This window comes from Lynx rufus, unplaced genomic scaffold (assembly GCF_022079265.1).
Source record: "Lynx rufus isolate CCGP_SWC_20201006 ecotype Redwood Valley unplaced genomic scaffold, mLynRuf1.p SCAF_8, whole genome shotgun sequence".
NCBI lineage: Eukaryota > Metazoa > Chordata > Mammalia > Carnivora > Felidae > Lynx > Lynx rufus.
Genome location: NW_025814896.1, coordinates 110,803,869 through 110,816,867, shown reverse-complemented (window position 1 = coordinate 110,816,867; position 12,999 = coordinate 110,803,869). Strand labels below are relative to the sequence as shown.

Genomic DNA, 12,999 nt, shown 5'->3' with positions numbered 1-12,999 from the left:
CACATTTGAAACATTTTAATGGACCTTTAAATGAGAGTTTTAATTCAGTTAACAATTAAACTACACACAAAGCATAATTTAGTAATCTAATATGAAAGTAAAAAGATCTATCAGAAAGGTAAGGACATTCTGAGAAATGCTAAGAAAATGGGATTTTATTCATATTATATATACACCGCAAAACAGATAATTTCCATTATTCTGGTTACTTCAAAATTTAAATTCTGCATGTTTTTCAATTAAATTTTTTCATGACAGATGCTGAATACTGACCTGTTTTTTCCTGACAATATCAATAGGCTGCCCAACTACATGATATAATTGTTTTTAGCATTTAAATTTAAGAGCCTATGGCTCAGTGTTTAAAAATAAATTAATTAACAAAAACAAAACATTATTAGGAGAAAAATGAAAGCACACCTACCACATGATAAAAACAATCACTCCTTCAAAATCAGAAAGCGGCGGCATGAGCATTACTTTACTTGTCCTGCTCATCTGAGGCATACAATTCAAATGACGCAGAACCTATAGCTTGGAATGATACAGTTGCTATCGCTAATTAGGTGCCACTAGGTAGTATAAATAAAAACAAATGGAATATCAAGTTAAAAAAAACTTGTTTTTAGCTTAATCGTTGGTGCAGAATGTACGGTCGGGGCTGGCTGCCTGGTAGCTGCTTTAGCTTTGCTGGCTTGGCTTGCCCGAACAGCAGTTTCCAAACGCACTTTCAACTCAGGCGCTGCTCCCATTACTGTCTTGAAAGCATGTGGATACAGAGGTCCAATATGCATTAAATTCTGGAGTGCAAACTCATGAAGATCTTTGGAAACCGTGCTTGCTGAGGCAAAGGAATTTTCATCCAGCAGGTAGGAGATCAAAGTGGGAACTAAAAGGGCAAGTAACTGGACTCCTGTAAAGAACAAAGATAAAGTCTGAAGATCATCCCGGGTCTGTCAATTACAATAAACTTTAATTTTAAAATTATGCAATTACCATGGTGGTCTCACTCATAATACAACATAAGCAAATACACGTACACAATCTGTTTTAGACTCAACAATAACTCATAATTGATATCAAATATTTACTTAATGCTAAGCTATCTGGCTGAGACCAGATTTGTTACACTGTAAATCTTAGGTTTATATTAATTTGTTCTATTAAAAAAATTACTGCCTAAAAAGGTTAAAAAGGAACAAGCATTTTACAACTGCCATCTGGTGGAATGTATTCGGCTAGTAAGATTATGACATCTTTAAGGGTATTCCAGAATAGGGAGGTTCGAGTAGGAAACAGATACTTGAACAGCATCCAATTACTAACATTTAACTAAAACTAAGTATTTCTTTCTTTTTAAAATGGAAATATAACTCTCTCCCATTTCATTATCTCCCCAAACGCACAGTAAGTGAGGGAAAAGAATCTCACAAAAATAATGGAATATATAGAATTTAGGGTTAAAAACCAAGAATTTAGGGCTAAAGAGCAAGGATCTTTGTGTGTTTACTTCATGACTAGAACACACCTGGTGCATAGCAGGCATTCAGTAACTATTTGTTGAATGGATGAGCAAACACATAAACACCCTTTCTCTTGAAAACCACTCAGAGGTTCTTATCAATTGGATTTTTCCATGATAAAATTTCAGAAGAAAGAAGACAACAAGCTGATATTTTAAAAGTCCCAAGAATCCTCAAATAAGGTAGTTAGCTGAATGTTCCTCACACAGAATTATAATATTACTGTTTAATAAGAACTTTCATAATGAACATATAATAGTAAATTATCAAATAAATATGAAATTATCTTCAGCACACTGTGCATACTAGAGCAGACAAGGCTTTCCACCATTACGTTGAAAAGCAAGGTTTGGTTTTAACACTTAATTAACTGGAAAAAATACATTATAAATTATTTACCCATTAAGTATCTAGAAATGTGCTAAGCATTCTAGGAAATATTTAATAATTCATCTATACTTAAAATTGTTATTACCTAGCTGAAAAGACTATACAGCACAGGGTGCCTGGGTGGATCAGTTGGTTGAACATCTGATTCCAGACTTTAGTTCAGGTCATGATCTCACAGTTCCTGAGTTTGAGCCCCGCATAGGGCTCTGGGCTGACAGCACGGAGCCTGCTTGGGATTCTCTCTCTCTCCCTCTCTTTCTGTCCCTCCCCTGCTGGCACTCACCCTCTCTTTCAAATTAAACAAATAAACTTAAAAAAAAAAAAAGAGTATACAGTACACCAAACAATTATAGAACTAAGTGCTAAAAATCTGTGGTTGGCATCTGAGCTAGAGTTCCTCAAAAAACTCACACAGCTGAGGAATACTTTGGGATTTTATACTTTTAGTGATGATCTTAAAATCTCAGGGCCATAGAATACGGTTGATCATAACTGCCAAAGAAATTGTATGAAGGGAGAGGTCAGAGAGGGCTGAGTAATCAGGCAACATTTCCCTAAAGAAATGAGATCTGACACAGGTTGAATCCATTTGTATAACGAGAAAGAGGGGGAAGAAACACACCCAAGAAAAGGGAAAACAGAATGCAGACTGTATAGAGATTAAAATAAGCTGAAGGAGAAAACTGGACTGGTCAGGTTAGTGAGTACACATTAGGGAGTAGAATAAAGTTTTGAGAACTGAGCAAGAATATTCAGACTTGAGGCAGTAATGCAAGAGGAAACTACGCACAGTTCTTAAACAAAGAAGAGTTAAATTGTTCTAGGTAAAATTGATGGGGAATACTTTTAGGAAATTATTATAGTTATCTAGTTATGAGATGATTAGATATAAGAATAGGAAGTCAGAGTCTCTTGAATCCTAGAGAAGTTTGAAAAAAAGATAGGATAAGTTTTGAGTAACAGATTGGATAAAGATGAATAAAAATTAAGACTCAAATATAAATCCAATGTCTTTAGCTTGTAACCCTGGTCATGTCGGGTGAAAAAACTTCATTGTCTATTTCTGTAATGGATACTATCAAGTTAAAAACAAAAATTAGCATTTGGAACTGATGTGAAAAACATTGAGTGATAAAGCAAATTTAAAAGCTGAAAATTTACACTTTGGGTTTTATAGTACTGTATTTTCTATAACTATGTATTGTAGTATTAAGTATAACTTTATACTATATATTATATATGTAAATTGCTATATATTCTCATAATAAATATTAATGAAATATCATCAACAATAAGTATTATCATAGTTTCTTCATTTTTTAAGATTGCTTCATTCAGATAACAGATGCTGTGTACTACATCAAGACTTAAAAAAATTTTTTTTAATGTTTATTTATTTTTGAGAGAGAGAGAGACAGAGAGCACGAGAGGTGGAAGGGGGAGAGAAAGAGGGAGACACAAAAGCTGAAGTAGGCTCCAGGCTCTGAGCTCGAACTCACAAACTGTGAGATCACGAGCTGAGCTGAAGTCAGATGCTTAACTGACCAAGCCATCCAGGCACCCCTATACCAAGACTTTTAAGATGTACAATAAGACTGGTGTATAAGATCAATTTCTTTTTTCAGAGGCACCTGGGTGGCTCAGTCGGTTAAGCATCCAACTCTTGATTTCCACGCAGGTCATGATCTCACAGTTTGTGAGTTCGAGCCCCTAACTGGGCTCTGCACTGGCAATTTGGAGCCTGCTTGGGATTCTCTCTCTCTCTCTCTCTCTCTCTCTCTCTCTCTCTCTCTCTCTCCCTCCCTCCCTCCCTCCCTCCCTCTCTCTCTCTCTCTCTCCCCCTCCCCCACTTACTCAGTCTCTGTCTCTTAAAATAAATAAATAAATAAAATTTAAAAAAACCTTTTTCTTCATAATCACCTTTACGTTTATCCTTTTTCACTATCATAGTTTTGGATTATTATTTAGAAAATTTTTTTGGTGTTTATTTATTTTTGAGAGAGAGAGAGAGACAGAGTGTGAGAGGGGGAGGGTCAGAGAGAGAGGGAGACACAGAATCTGAAGCAGGCTCCAGGCTCTGAGCTGTCAGCACAGAGCCCAATGTGGGGCTCCAACCCACAGACTGTGAGATCATGACCTGAGCTGAAGTCAGATGCTTAACCGACTGAGCCCCTGGTTCCAGGTACCCCTGGATCATTACTTTATAGGGAAACTATAACAATAGCTTTTTCAAAATCTCTCCTATCTTCCCAATTTCCTGTAAAAATTTTTTTCAAGGGAAGAAGAAAAAACTTATGATAGAAAGAATGGATATAATTGTTATCTGGAGCATAAACCAGCAATATATATTAAATGCCTTAAAAATGTACATTTCCTTCAACCCAGTCATTTCACTTTAAGGAATTTGAGAAACAGAATAAAAAATCTGTACAAAGATGCTTAGAAACCCAAAGAAAGATACAAAGAATCCCAAATGTGTACAAGGATACTTAGCTCAATTATTTATGATTTTGAAAAATTGGAACTAGCTTAATGTTCAATCATAAGGTACTAGTTTAAAAGGTATAGTCTTTCTGCAATAATTAAAAGTCCTATTTCTAAAGACAAATTTTAGATTGTGATGAAATCAAGGGAATAAAGAGTAGGTATTAAGCTAAGTCTGTGATTAAATTGATGTATGTATGTGGTAGCTTTTCATTAAATAAAAATAATTTTTAAATTTCAAAATTGGAAGGATTTTAGTAATGATGTGTGGTATTAATACTAATCTGATCATGTTTGTTATAAAGCTTTTGTACTTCTATTATGAACACAACAATAAATTATTTTTATAAATCTATTAAACATCCATAGTTTTCCTAGTTCTTTTTTTTTTTTTTCCCTAGTTCTTAAAGAGTACATTCCTAGGAAAAAACATCAATGTGCTGTAATGCCATCAGTAATTTATTTTAACCTCTTGCTCATAAAAAAATGAATATAAATCAACTCAATACACTATATTATTAGCACCCTAGAAAAACATTAAGCTTTCCGATAGTAACCACTCCTAGTAAACTTACTATTGCAATGGCCTGTGTCCGATATCAAATTTTATATATATATGTGTATATATATATATACATATATATATATATATTTTATATATATATATAAATATATATATATATATATATATATATATATAAAATACAGTTCCTCATTTGAGACTTGGATTTTTATACAAATACTTACTGTTCTGTTCTTCCCCAAGAGCAACTAACGTTTCAAGAACTTTGATTCCTTCTTGAACAGCTAAAAGTTCTGTGCTACTGGCTGGTCTGTTTCTTTCAACAGCTTTCAGCTTTTCAACTACTATTGGAGCTAAGGAATGGATATAAGGAGTTGAAAGGGCACGATTGGAATGTTGGAAGACTGACAAGAGAAGCTGGTAACATTTGGCTTGAACCTATAGAAGAAAGTAATTTCATTAATTAACATGTGCAATAGTTCTTGTTTGTGTACACTCACACTGCAACTTAATATAGGAAGAAAAGATATGACACTATAGGATGAAAATTTAAATGTAGGATGAATTAATGCCATTTTCTATTTATAGAAATGAAGCTAAAATAACAAAATTGCCAATAAGCTAACTAAAAAAAAACTAACTTAAAAGAAATTAATCAAAAAAACATTCCTTATACGGTAACTGCCAAATTACCAAGCCTATATAATTTGTATATTTCAATAGTGTGGAAGACGCTAGAAACCAGGAATTCCAATTTCTGTTTTTAATTTTTTCTTTACTCGACAATTGTCCCTTCCACTTTAACCTAACATATTTAGTAAGGAAGAAGGCGAATATCTAACTGATGTCAAACAATGCTATAAAAATACACTGGCAAGACACCTCACATTCATTTGAATTCCCTGGAAATAACTGCTTATGACAACTTAAGTTTTTTAGGTCTCTAGAAAGTAAAATCTCATTGACTCCACTTTAGCTTAGAAATACTTCATATTACCATTTAAAAAAAAAAAAAAAAGGAAGGAAGGAAGGAAGGATCAAAGGAAGGTCCATCACCATATGGGACAAATAGTGGAATAAAGCTGTTTCAGCACTTTGGTAGAAGAGAAGTTACCAGACCTTGCTGGACATAAATACTTGGGCAATATTTTTAAAATACAGATTTATGATTCAGGAAGACAGTAGCAGAGTTCTAGGAATCATGTTACTAAACTGGTTTTTTTTTTTTTTTTTTCTGATACGAAGCAGGTTTGAGAATCATTAGTTCAGACTTTGACACTGTGAAACCAAAAAAATTTATTTTCTAGAAAAACTAGTTTCCAATAGGTTCATCAAAACATGTAATAATACAAATTTATTTTTTAATGTTCTTGGTGCCATTAAGTAAACAGTGAAAAATATAATCGCAGACTCATGTAAAATTTCTACCAATATAAGTCAGAGTTAATAAAATATTTTAGACATTGGAGAATAAACATACACATAATGTGTCTCCTAGTACTTAAACCCTGTGATCTTTTCCAGCTTTTCTATTTAAAAACTACATAGCAAATATTTAGGTTCTCATTTGATGTATTACCCCTTTTAGTGAACCAATCTGAAATATTATTGATAAAGTGGAATGTTTACCTCTATGTTTAAGTGTAACTTACCCATGGGTCACATGAATTCAATGCATTCTTAAATCTGTTCATGCAGCCATTCTGTAATGACTGGACTCCTATTATTTCACTACTAGCAGACCACAGGAAGAGTGCAATCGCTGTTAGCATGCTTACTTCATCAGGCATAGGCATGGAATCTTCTGAAATATATGAATAATATTAAAATACGTGAAAAATGAAAGCAATGTCTTGTTTCCAACATGCTTTGGAATTCCAAACATGAACAATAACCTTCTCTCCCCTAAAAGACATTTACAGCAGCATGTACCTCAATCTAATGCAGTCCATAAACAACTTTATGGATAGAACTCATCTACTACTAAGGAAACAGGGATACTTCCTGTATTTAAGGTTTTTTTCCTTGTTTTTCTGGATGATACAATATTAACTGAAAAAAAATCAGGCATAAATCCTAATAAGAACTCTACAAGGGAAAGCAAATTGGAATAGGAAAGATAACACTGTAATGTAAAATTACTTAAAAGTTACGTAACTTTCTTGTAGTTTAGACTGATCAACAATTTCCAAATACAGCTATTCCTTCAACAAAGCCAGGTGATTATAAGATATTCTAAGTAGTTTAAAAATCCAGAGTGTTCTTTGTTAGTGATATCACCTTTATATTCAGTAAATATGAAACCTTTAAGTTCTACACAACCATAATCAAAAAAATCTCGTACAATTTCCTGAAGGCAGTATTCTCATAATTTTAAAGAACTTCTTGCTATTGCAACCATTTATTTGGGAATAGATATGACTTTAACCTAATGGAAATACAGTATGTTATTAGAAACACAGGAAATATATACATTTTTTTCTGAAGAAAAGTACTATTAAACATATAAAATAAGAAAAAAAAACATAAAAGAAGAGACCTCAACTATTTTGTCATTATCATTTCTTCCACAGCTGAACTTACTAACATTCTTTACATATGAATTTGGACTAATTTGGAAATTGCAAATACTCTAAAATCAGTAATTTATCAGGATTATGAATATATTTAATATGCTAACACTATCTCCTAATTAGGGTACCAGCATAAAATAGAATGTGCTACAAAAATAGTTGAGAAGAAGCCCACTAACTTGAAGAAAAGGAAGAGATGTAAAATCTGAAGGATTCAGCCAATCTATAATAACCTAAGTCACAGATGTTAAAAACCTGAGAACTCCATCATAGGAATATTACTGTATTATTGTAGTAGGAATATTATTGAACAATCTCTAACTCAGAGTTTGTGACACTGCAAGCAATTTTTTGTTGGAAAATTAACACTTTATTTTAAAATTGCGACTTTAAGATTTGCTATCTAAATACCATTTCCTACTAAAAGAAACCAGGGCTTTTTTAGAGAAGTGACTAATTCCAGAACAGTAATAGGGAAAACATAAGGTAAGTCTGCCACATCTTGGTGCCAGAAAGTAAAAATGTGCTCAGGAAATAATGGAGATATGTCAAAATGACATTAATGGACCCACTGAACTAAAAAAAGAATCATAAGTCTGTACTGATAGTAATAAACAATAACCATATAAAAAATAACAAATGAAGGCAAAGAAAAAGCTCTTCCTTTCAGAGAAATGCCAGCTAATAAATGTAAAAGGAAGAAAACTAATGAAGAAGTTAGAAAATTATCATTTTGACATCATCACAGTAAGAACTGGTTCAGGTATAACAGATATTAAAACGACTGGGTATGGCACGCCTGGCTGGCTGGGTTGGTGGAGCATGTGACCCTTGATCTCAGGGTCATGAATTCAAGGCCCACACTGGGGGTAGGGCTTACTTAATAAACAAAAACAAAAACAAAAACCATTGGGTAAAAGCTTGATGGGAAACAGATAATTGATATAGTTTCAAAGTATCTCCCTACAAATTCCTTACTAATTGTAAAAGGGAAAAATGTAAACTTTATGGTGGAGAAATATGGCAGACAGCATCTTAATCAAGTTATTAAAGTTAAGACTACTAATAATGGGGGGGGGTGCCTGGGTGGCTCAGTCAGTTAAGCATCTGACTTTGGCTCAGGTCATGATCTCATGGTTCGTGAGTTCAAGCCCTGCATGGGGCTCTGTCCTGACAGCTCAGCGCCTGAAGCCTGCTTCGGATTCTGTGTCTCCATCTCTTTCTCTCTCTGCGTCTCCCCCACTCATGCTCATTCTCTGTCTCTCGCTCTCTCAAAAATAAACATTAAAAAAAAAAAGACTCCTAATAATGAGACGAAACACCATTATATGCCTCTTTACATGATGCACTGAGAAAGACCTAACAAAATCATACAGTATTCCTGCCAAAAAAGCATAACCTGAATCTAAGCACAAGAAACACACACACACACACACACACACACACACACACACACACACACAATTCCAAACTGAAAAACAATCTATAAAATAGATGGTCTGCACTTTTAAAGGACAATATCATGAAAGATAAAGAAAAGCTGAGAGAGACTGACTCAGATTAAAGAAGACTAAAGCATTAAGACAAGTACAATGCGTGATCTTGGACTGTATCAAAAAGAAAAAGAAAAAACTTCTATTCAAGTCATTATTAGGACAACTGGTAAATTTGAATATGAATAACAATAGCATTATATCAGTGTTAAATTGCTTACATGTGATAATTCTTCTGTGGTTATGTAAGAAAATGTTCTTGTTCTTAGAATAGCCATAAAGCATTCAGTAGTAAAGAGTCATGATGACTTCAGTGTATTCTCAAATGGCTCAGCATAATTAACAACGATAATATTAACAATAACATGTGGATTATAGAGTAATAAGATACGTGGCAAAATGTTAACAGCTGGTGAATTGAGGAGAAGAGTATACTGTAGTTAACTATGTTATTCTTGTAACTTTTAAAAAGTTTGAAATCTATTCAAAATTGAAGTTTTTAGAAATGAAAAAAAAACTGCAGCAATATTAAGAGTATACACTACATCCAAGGAGATTTCTATTCGTGGGTGTATGTGTTCACATACATACATATGTACATTTTTTCTAAGTGGAAGTCTCAGATTTTATACTAGGAAATATGATTTCTATAATAAAAATTCTCAATTACGAAACTTTTCTTGTAAAGCAAGGGATTCTGCTTGCCTTGCTTACATATACTATACATATATTATACACAATGGTACTTGCGGCCTTGATCCCATTTCATATTGACCATCTCCTAAGAGTTCAGTTCTGGACAGAATATCTTAGGCAAGTTCATTCTTTTATCATACTTTTGAATTAATTTAATATTACTAGACTGATAAAATATCACGACCTTCCCTTGTAACTGACAATTTAGAAAACATGATTATTGACTACGGAACTGCCCCGTGAAAATTAAAACAATATATAGATTTTTAAACAAATTCTTAACTATTTATCTTGTTACTCATATCTATTTATGTACTTACACATATATACATACACATACATATATAAATATGGTATTTAACATTTCTTTAGTTGGTTATAAACATTCACTCAAGATACAGCTAAAATAGTTCCAGTAGCACTAATAAAACTAATTGAAGTTTTCCTTTCCAAATAAATTTTTAAAAATTCAGATAATAAAAATAACACAAGGTCATTGTTTAACATATAAAAATGGTCTAGGGAAGGAAATAAAAGTAATTCTACCATCAAGTGACAGTTTAATTTCTAGGTACTGTTTTAAATCCTCTGGTCTGCGTTCTTTTTGTATGTATTTATAAATATGATTTTAATAGATATAATGGATATATAATCCAAATTAATATATAATCATGTATTTTATAATTTTTCCCACTGCCAGGTAATTATATTTATCACATATTTTCACTATTGTAAAATAGACTGTGATAAATAACCTTGAACATAACGAATCCTTGAAAACGCTTTGTACATTCTATAGAATTGATTCCCTAAAAGTTTAAACTCCCTTCAGCAAAGTATGAAAATGTTCTACGGGTACCAATGCCAACTGTACAATCACATTTAAAAAAAAAATCAACTTTACAAGAAAAATTTGATATTACTTCATTTTTGTTCATATTTCTTTGCTTATTAATGTGGTTGATTTTTTTTTTTACATGCTTGGTGGTCATCTCTACTTTTCACTAATGTGTGTTCTTTCCCCTTCTATTGGGTGTTAAATGTTTATCTTACAAGACTTCTTTGTATATTAATGATATTAACACTAACATAAATATTGTTGTCAGTTTTTCAGCTGTCTTTTTTTTCAGGTACCTTTTAATGTAAGAGGTTTTGACAGGTAGAAGTTACTCTATAGCCTAGTATGTTGATATTTACCTCTGTGATATTTTCCGTTCTTACACTTACACACTCTGTTGCCATCCTTACATAAAAGTTGTACATGTATTTTCTGTAACTATTTTTAAAATGTTATATTATCATTTTAATTTATCTGGTATTTATTTTGAGTCATGATCTAAGGTGAGGGCCTAACTGGAACTGATATCTCAAACAGCTACCTGACACAAACCATTTGAAGGATAATGAATGGTCTTTATCATGTATTATATTCTCATGTGCATAAATGTCTGTTTTAAAGCAATTTGTGTGTTTCGTTGTGCTGTCTGTTAATTCATGGGCCTGCTCCACAGTTTTAATGTGGAAATGCGTGAAAGGTGACATGGCAAATTTTAATACGTGAAACGTGACATGGCAAATCTTTATTATTCTTTGTCTTCCATCTTTGTTTCTGTCTTTACAACAGAAATAAAATGAAAGAAAAAGTCAAACACAGAATAGAAATGAACAAAAGTGCAAATAAGCATTTCCCTCAAAATTAAACACAAGCATGAAGAATGCTTATTATACTCACTAGGAAAATGAGAAATGCACATTAAAACAACAAGACAGTACATTTTACCCATCAGATAGCAAAATTTAAAAGTCTGAAATACCAAGTCTTGGTGAGGACATGGAGAAACAGAGATTATCATCCACTGCTGGTGGGTGTTTAAATTCACATGGTTACTTTGGAGAGCAATTTGGCCAGGTCTGATAAAATTAAAATTAAAATATGTCATCAATTCCATCTCTAGCGGTGTACCCCAGAAAATCGCATAGCACAAGTGTGTGAACAATTTATAAAGATGTTCATGGCAGCAATTTTTATAATGGGGAAAAATCTGAAACAGCAGAAATATCAGTTGACAGGGAATGAATAATAACTGAAAAATTCATGTGATGGAAACTATATAGAAGTTATATAGAAGGAATAAATGAGAATTTTATATATACACATTAATAGCTCCAAAAAACCTTACTCTTGAGTGAGAACGTAATGGCAGAATGACATGCTGTGACATTACTTATGTCGATTGAAAAACACAAAAGAGGGGCACCTGGATGGCTCAAGTCGGTTGGGCGTCCGACTTCAGCTCAGGTCATGATCTCACACCCCGTGAGTCGGGCTCTGTGCTGACAGCTCAGAGCCTGGAGCCTGCTTCAGATTCTGTGTCTCCCTCTCTCTCTGCCCCTCCCCTGCTCATGCTCTGTCTCTCTCTATCTCAAAAATAAATAAAAACATTAAAAAAATTTAAAAACACAAAAATACTATATATTGCGCATGGTTATTTATCTCATTTTATATATAACCCATGTATACATTTATTAACATATACATTTATTTTTATTATTTATTAATAAGGACCTATATTTATTAGTACAAAAAGTATATTTACATATAAAAATATTTCTGGAATGAAATATATCTAAATCAAGGCTGTGGTTTCATTTGAGGATAAGCTTGGTGAGTGACAGATACTTCAACTTTCTCTATTTTATTATATTTATTTTAAAAAATGGAAGCAAAAAAATATTTTAACACATATCAATTTGATTCTGAGTATGTTTTCTGAAATTTTCTGTCCTTTTTGGCCTGGGGAACCTCCAACATGTATTTAAGTGCTACGACAAGGACATTTACAGTCAATATCCAAATATCCAGAAAGGGGTACTAACATTCCTATCTAACATGACTACAAGACATCTCTGAGTTGCTTCAGTGTTCTATAGCACTTTTCTGATAAGCTCATTCAACTACTTATTGGCATACAGATATCCCAATACATTATGGATTTTAAGCCCTGTTTAGGTTACCTGGCTGAGAATATTCCAGGATGCATGCAAGAGTGCTGCGAATTAGAGCTGTCCACTGTTTCTGAGTGTCCTCTGTCTTGGCCATTGAGAGTGTCACGATGCTTTTAATCCCTTGAAGAGCTGCACTGACTGGTGGAGGAACCTGATTATCTGCCGATTTTATTGCTGTGTCTTTCAATATTCTTGCAATTAAAAACAGAATTGTGGGTAGGATTGTCATACAGCCTGAATTGAAAACAAATCAGATTACCTCATAACTACTCAGTTCTCATATTACAGTTCTTCCAATTGTTTTCACATTT

General features: G+C 33.0%; 1 protein-coding gene across 2 annotated transcripts in view; it reads right to left on the bottom strand.

Moving 5' to 3' along the window:
- Positions 1–12,999, bottom strand: part of HEATR5B (HEAT repeat containing 5B) — a 99,587-nt gene continuing 86,588 nt past the window's right edge. Inside the window, exons 33-36 of one of the 2 annotated variants that reach the window (XM_047067789.1) lie at positions 12,698–12,922; positions 6,573–6,724; positions 5,145–5,358; positions 1–913 (exon numbers count right to left, since the gene is read on the bottom strand). In XM_047067789.1, the coding sequence (XP_046923745.1) occupies positions 609–913; positions 5,145–5,358; positions 6,573–6,724; positions 12,698–12,922 (896 nt within the window). In that variant the 3' untranslated portion in view covers positions 1–608. Of the gene's footprint in view, positions 914–5,144; positions 5,359–6,572; positions 6,725–11,496; positions 11,594–12,697; positions 12,923–12,999 lie in introns of those variants that run through there. The other variant, XR_006960101.1, reaches the window with a different exon arrangement.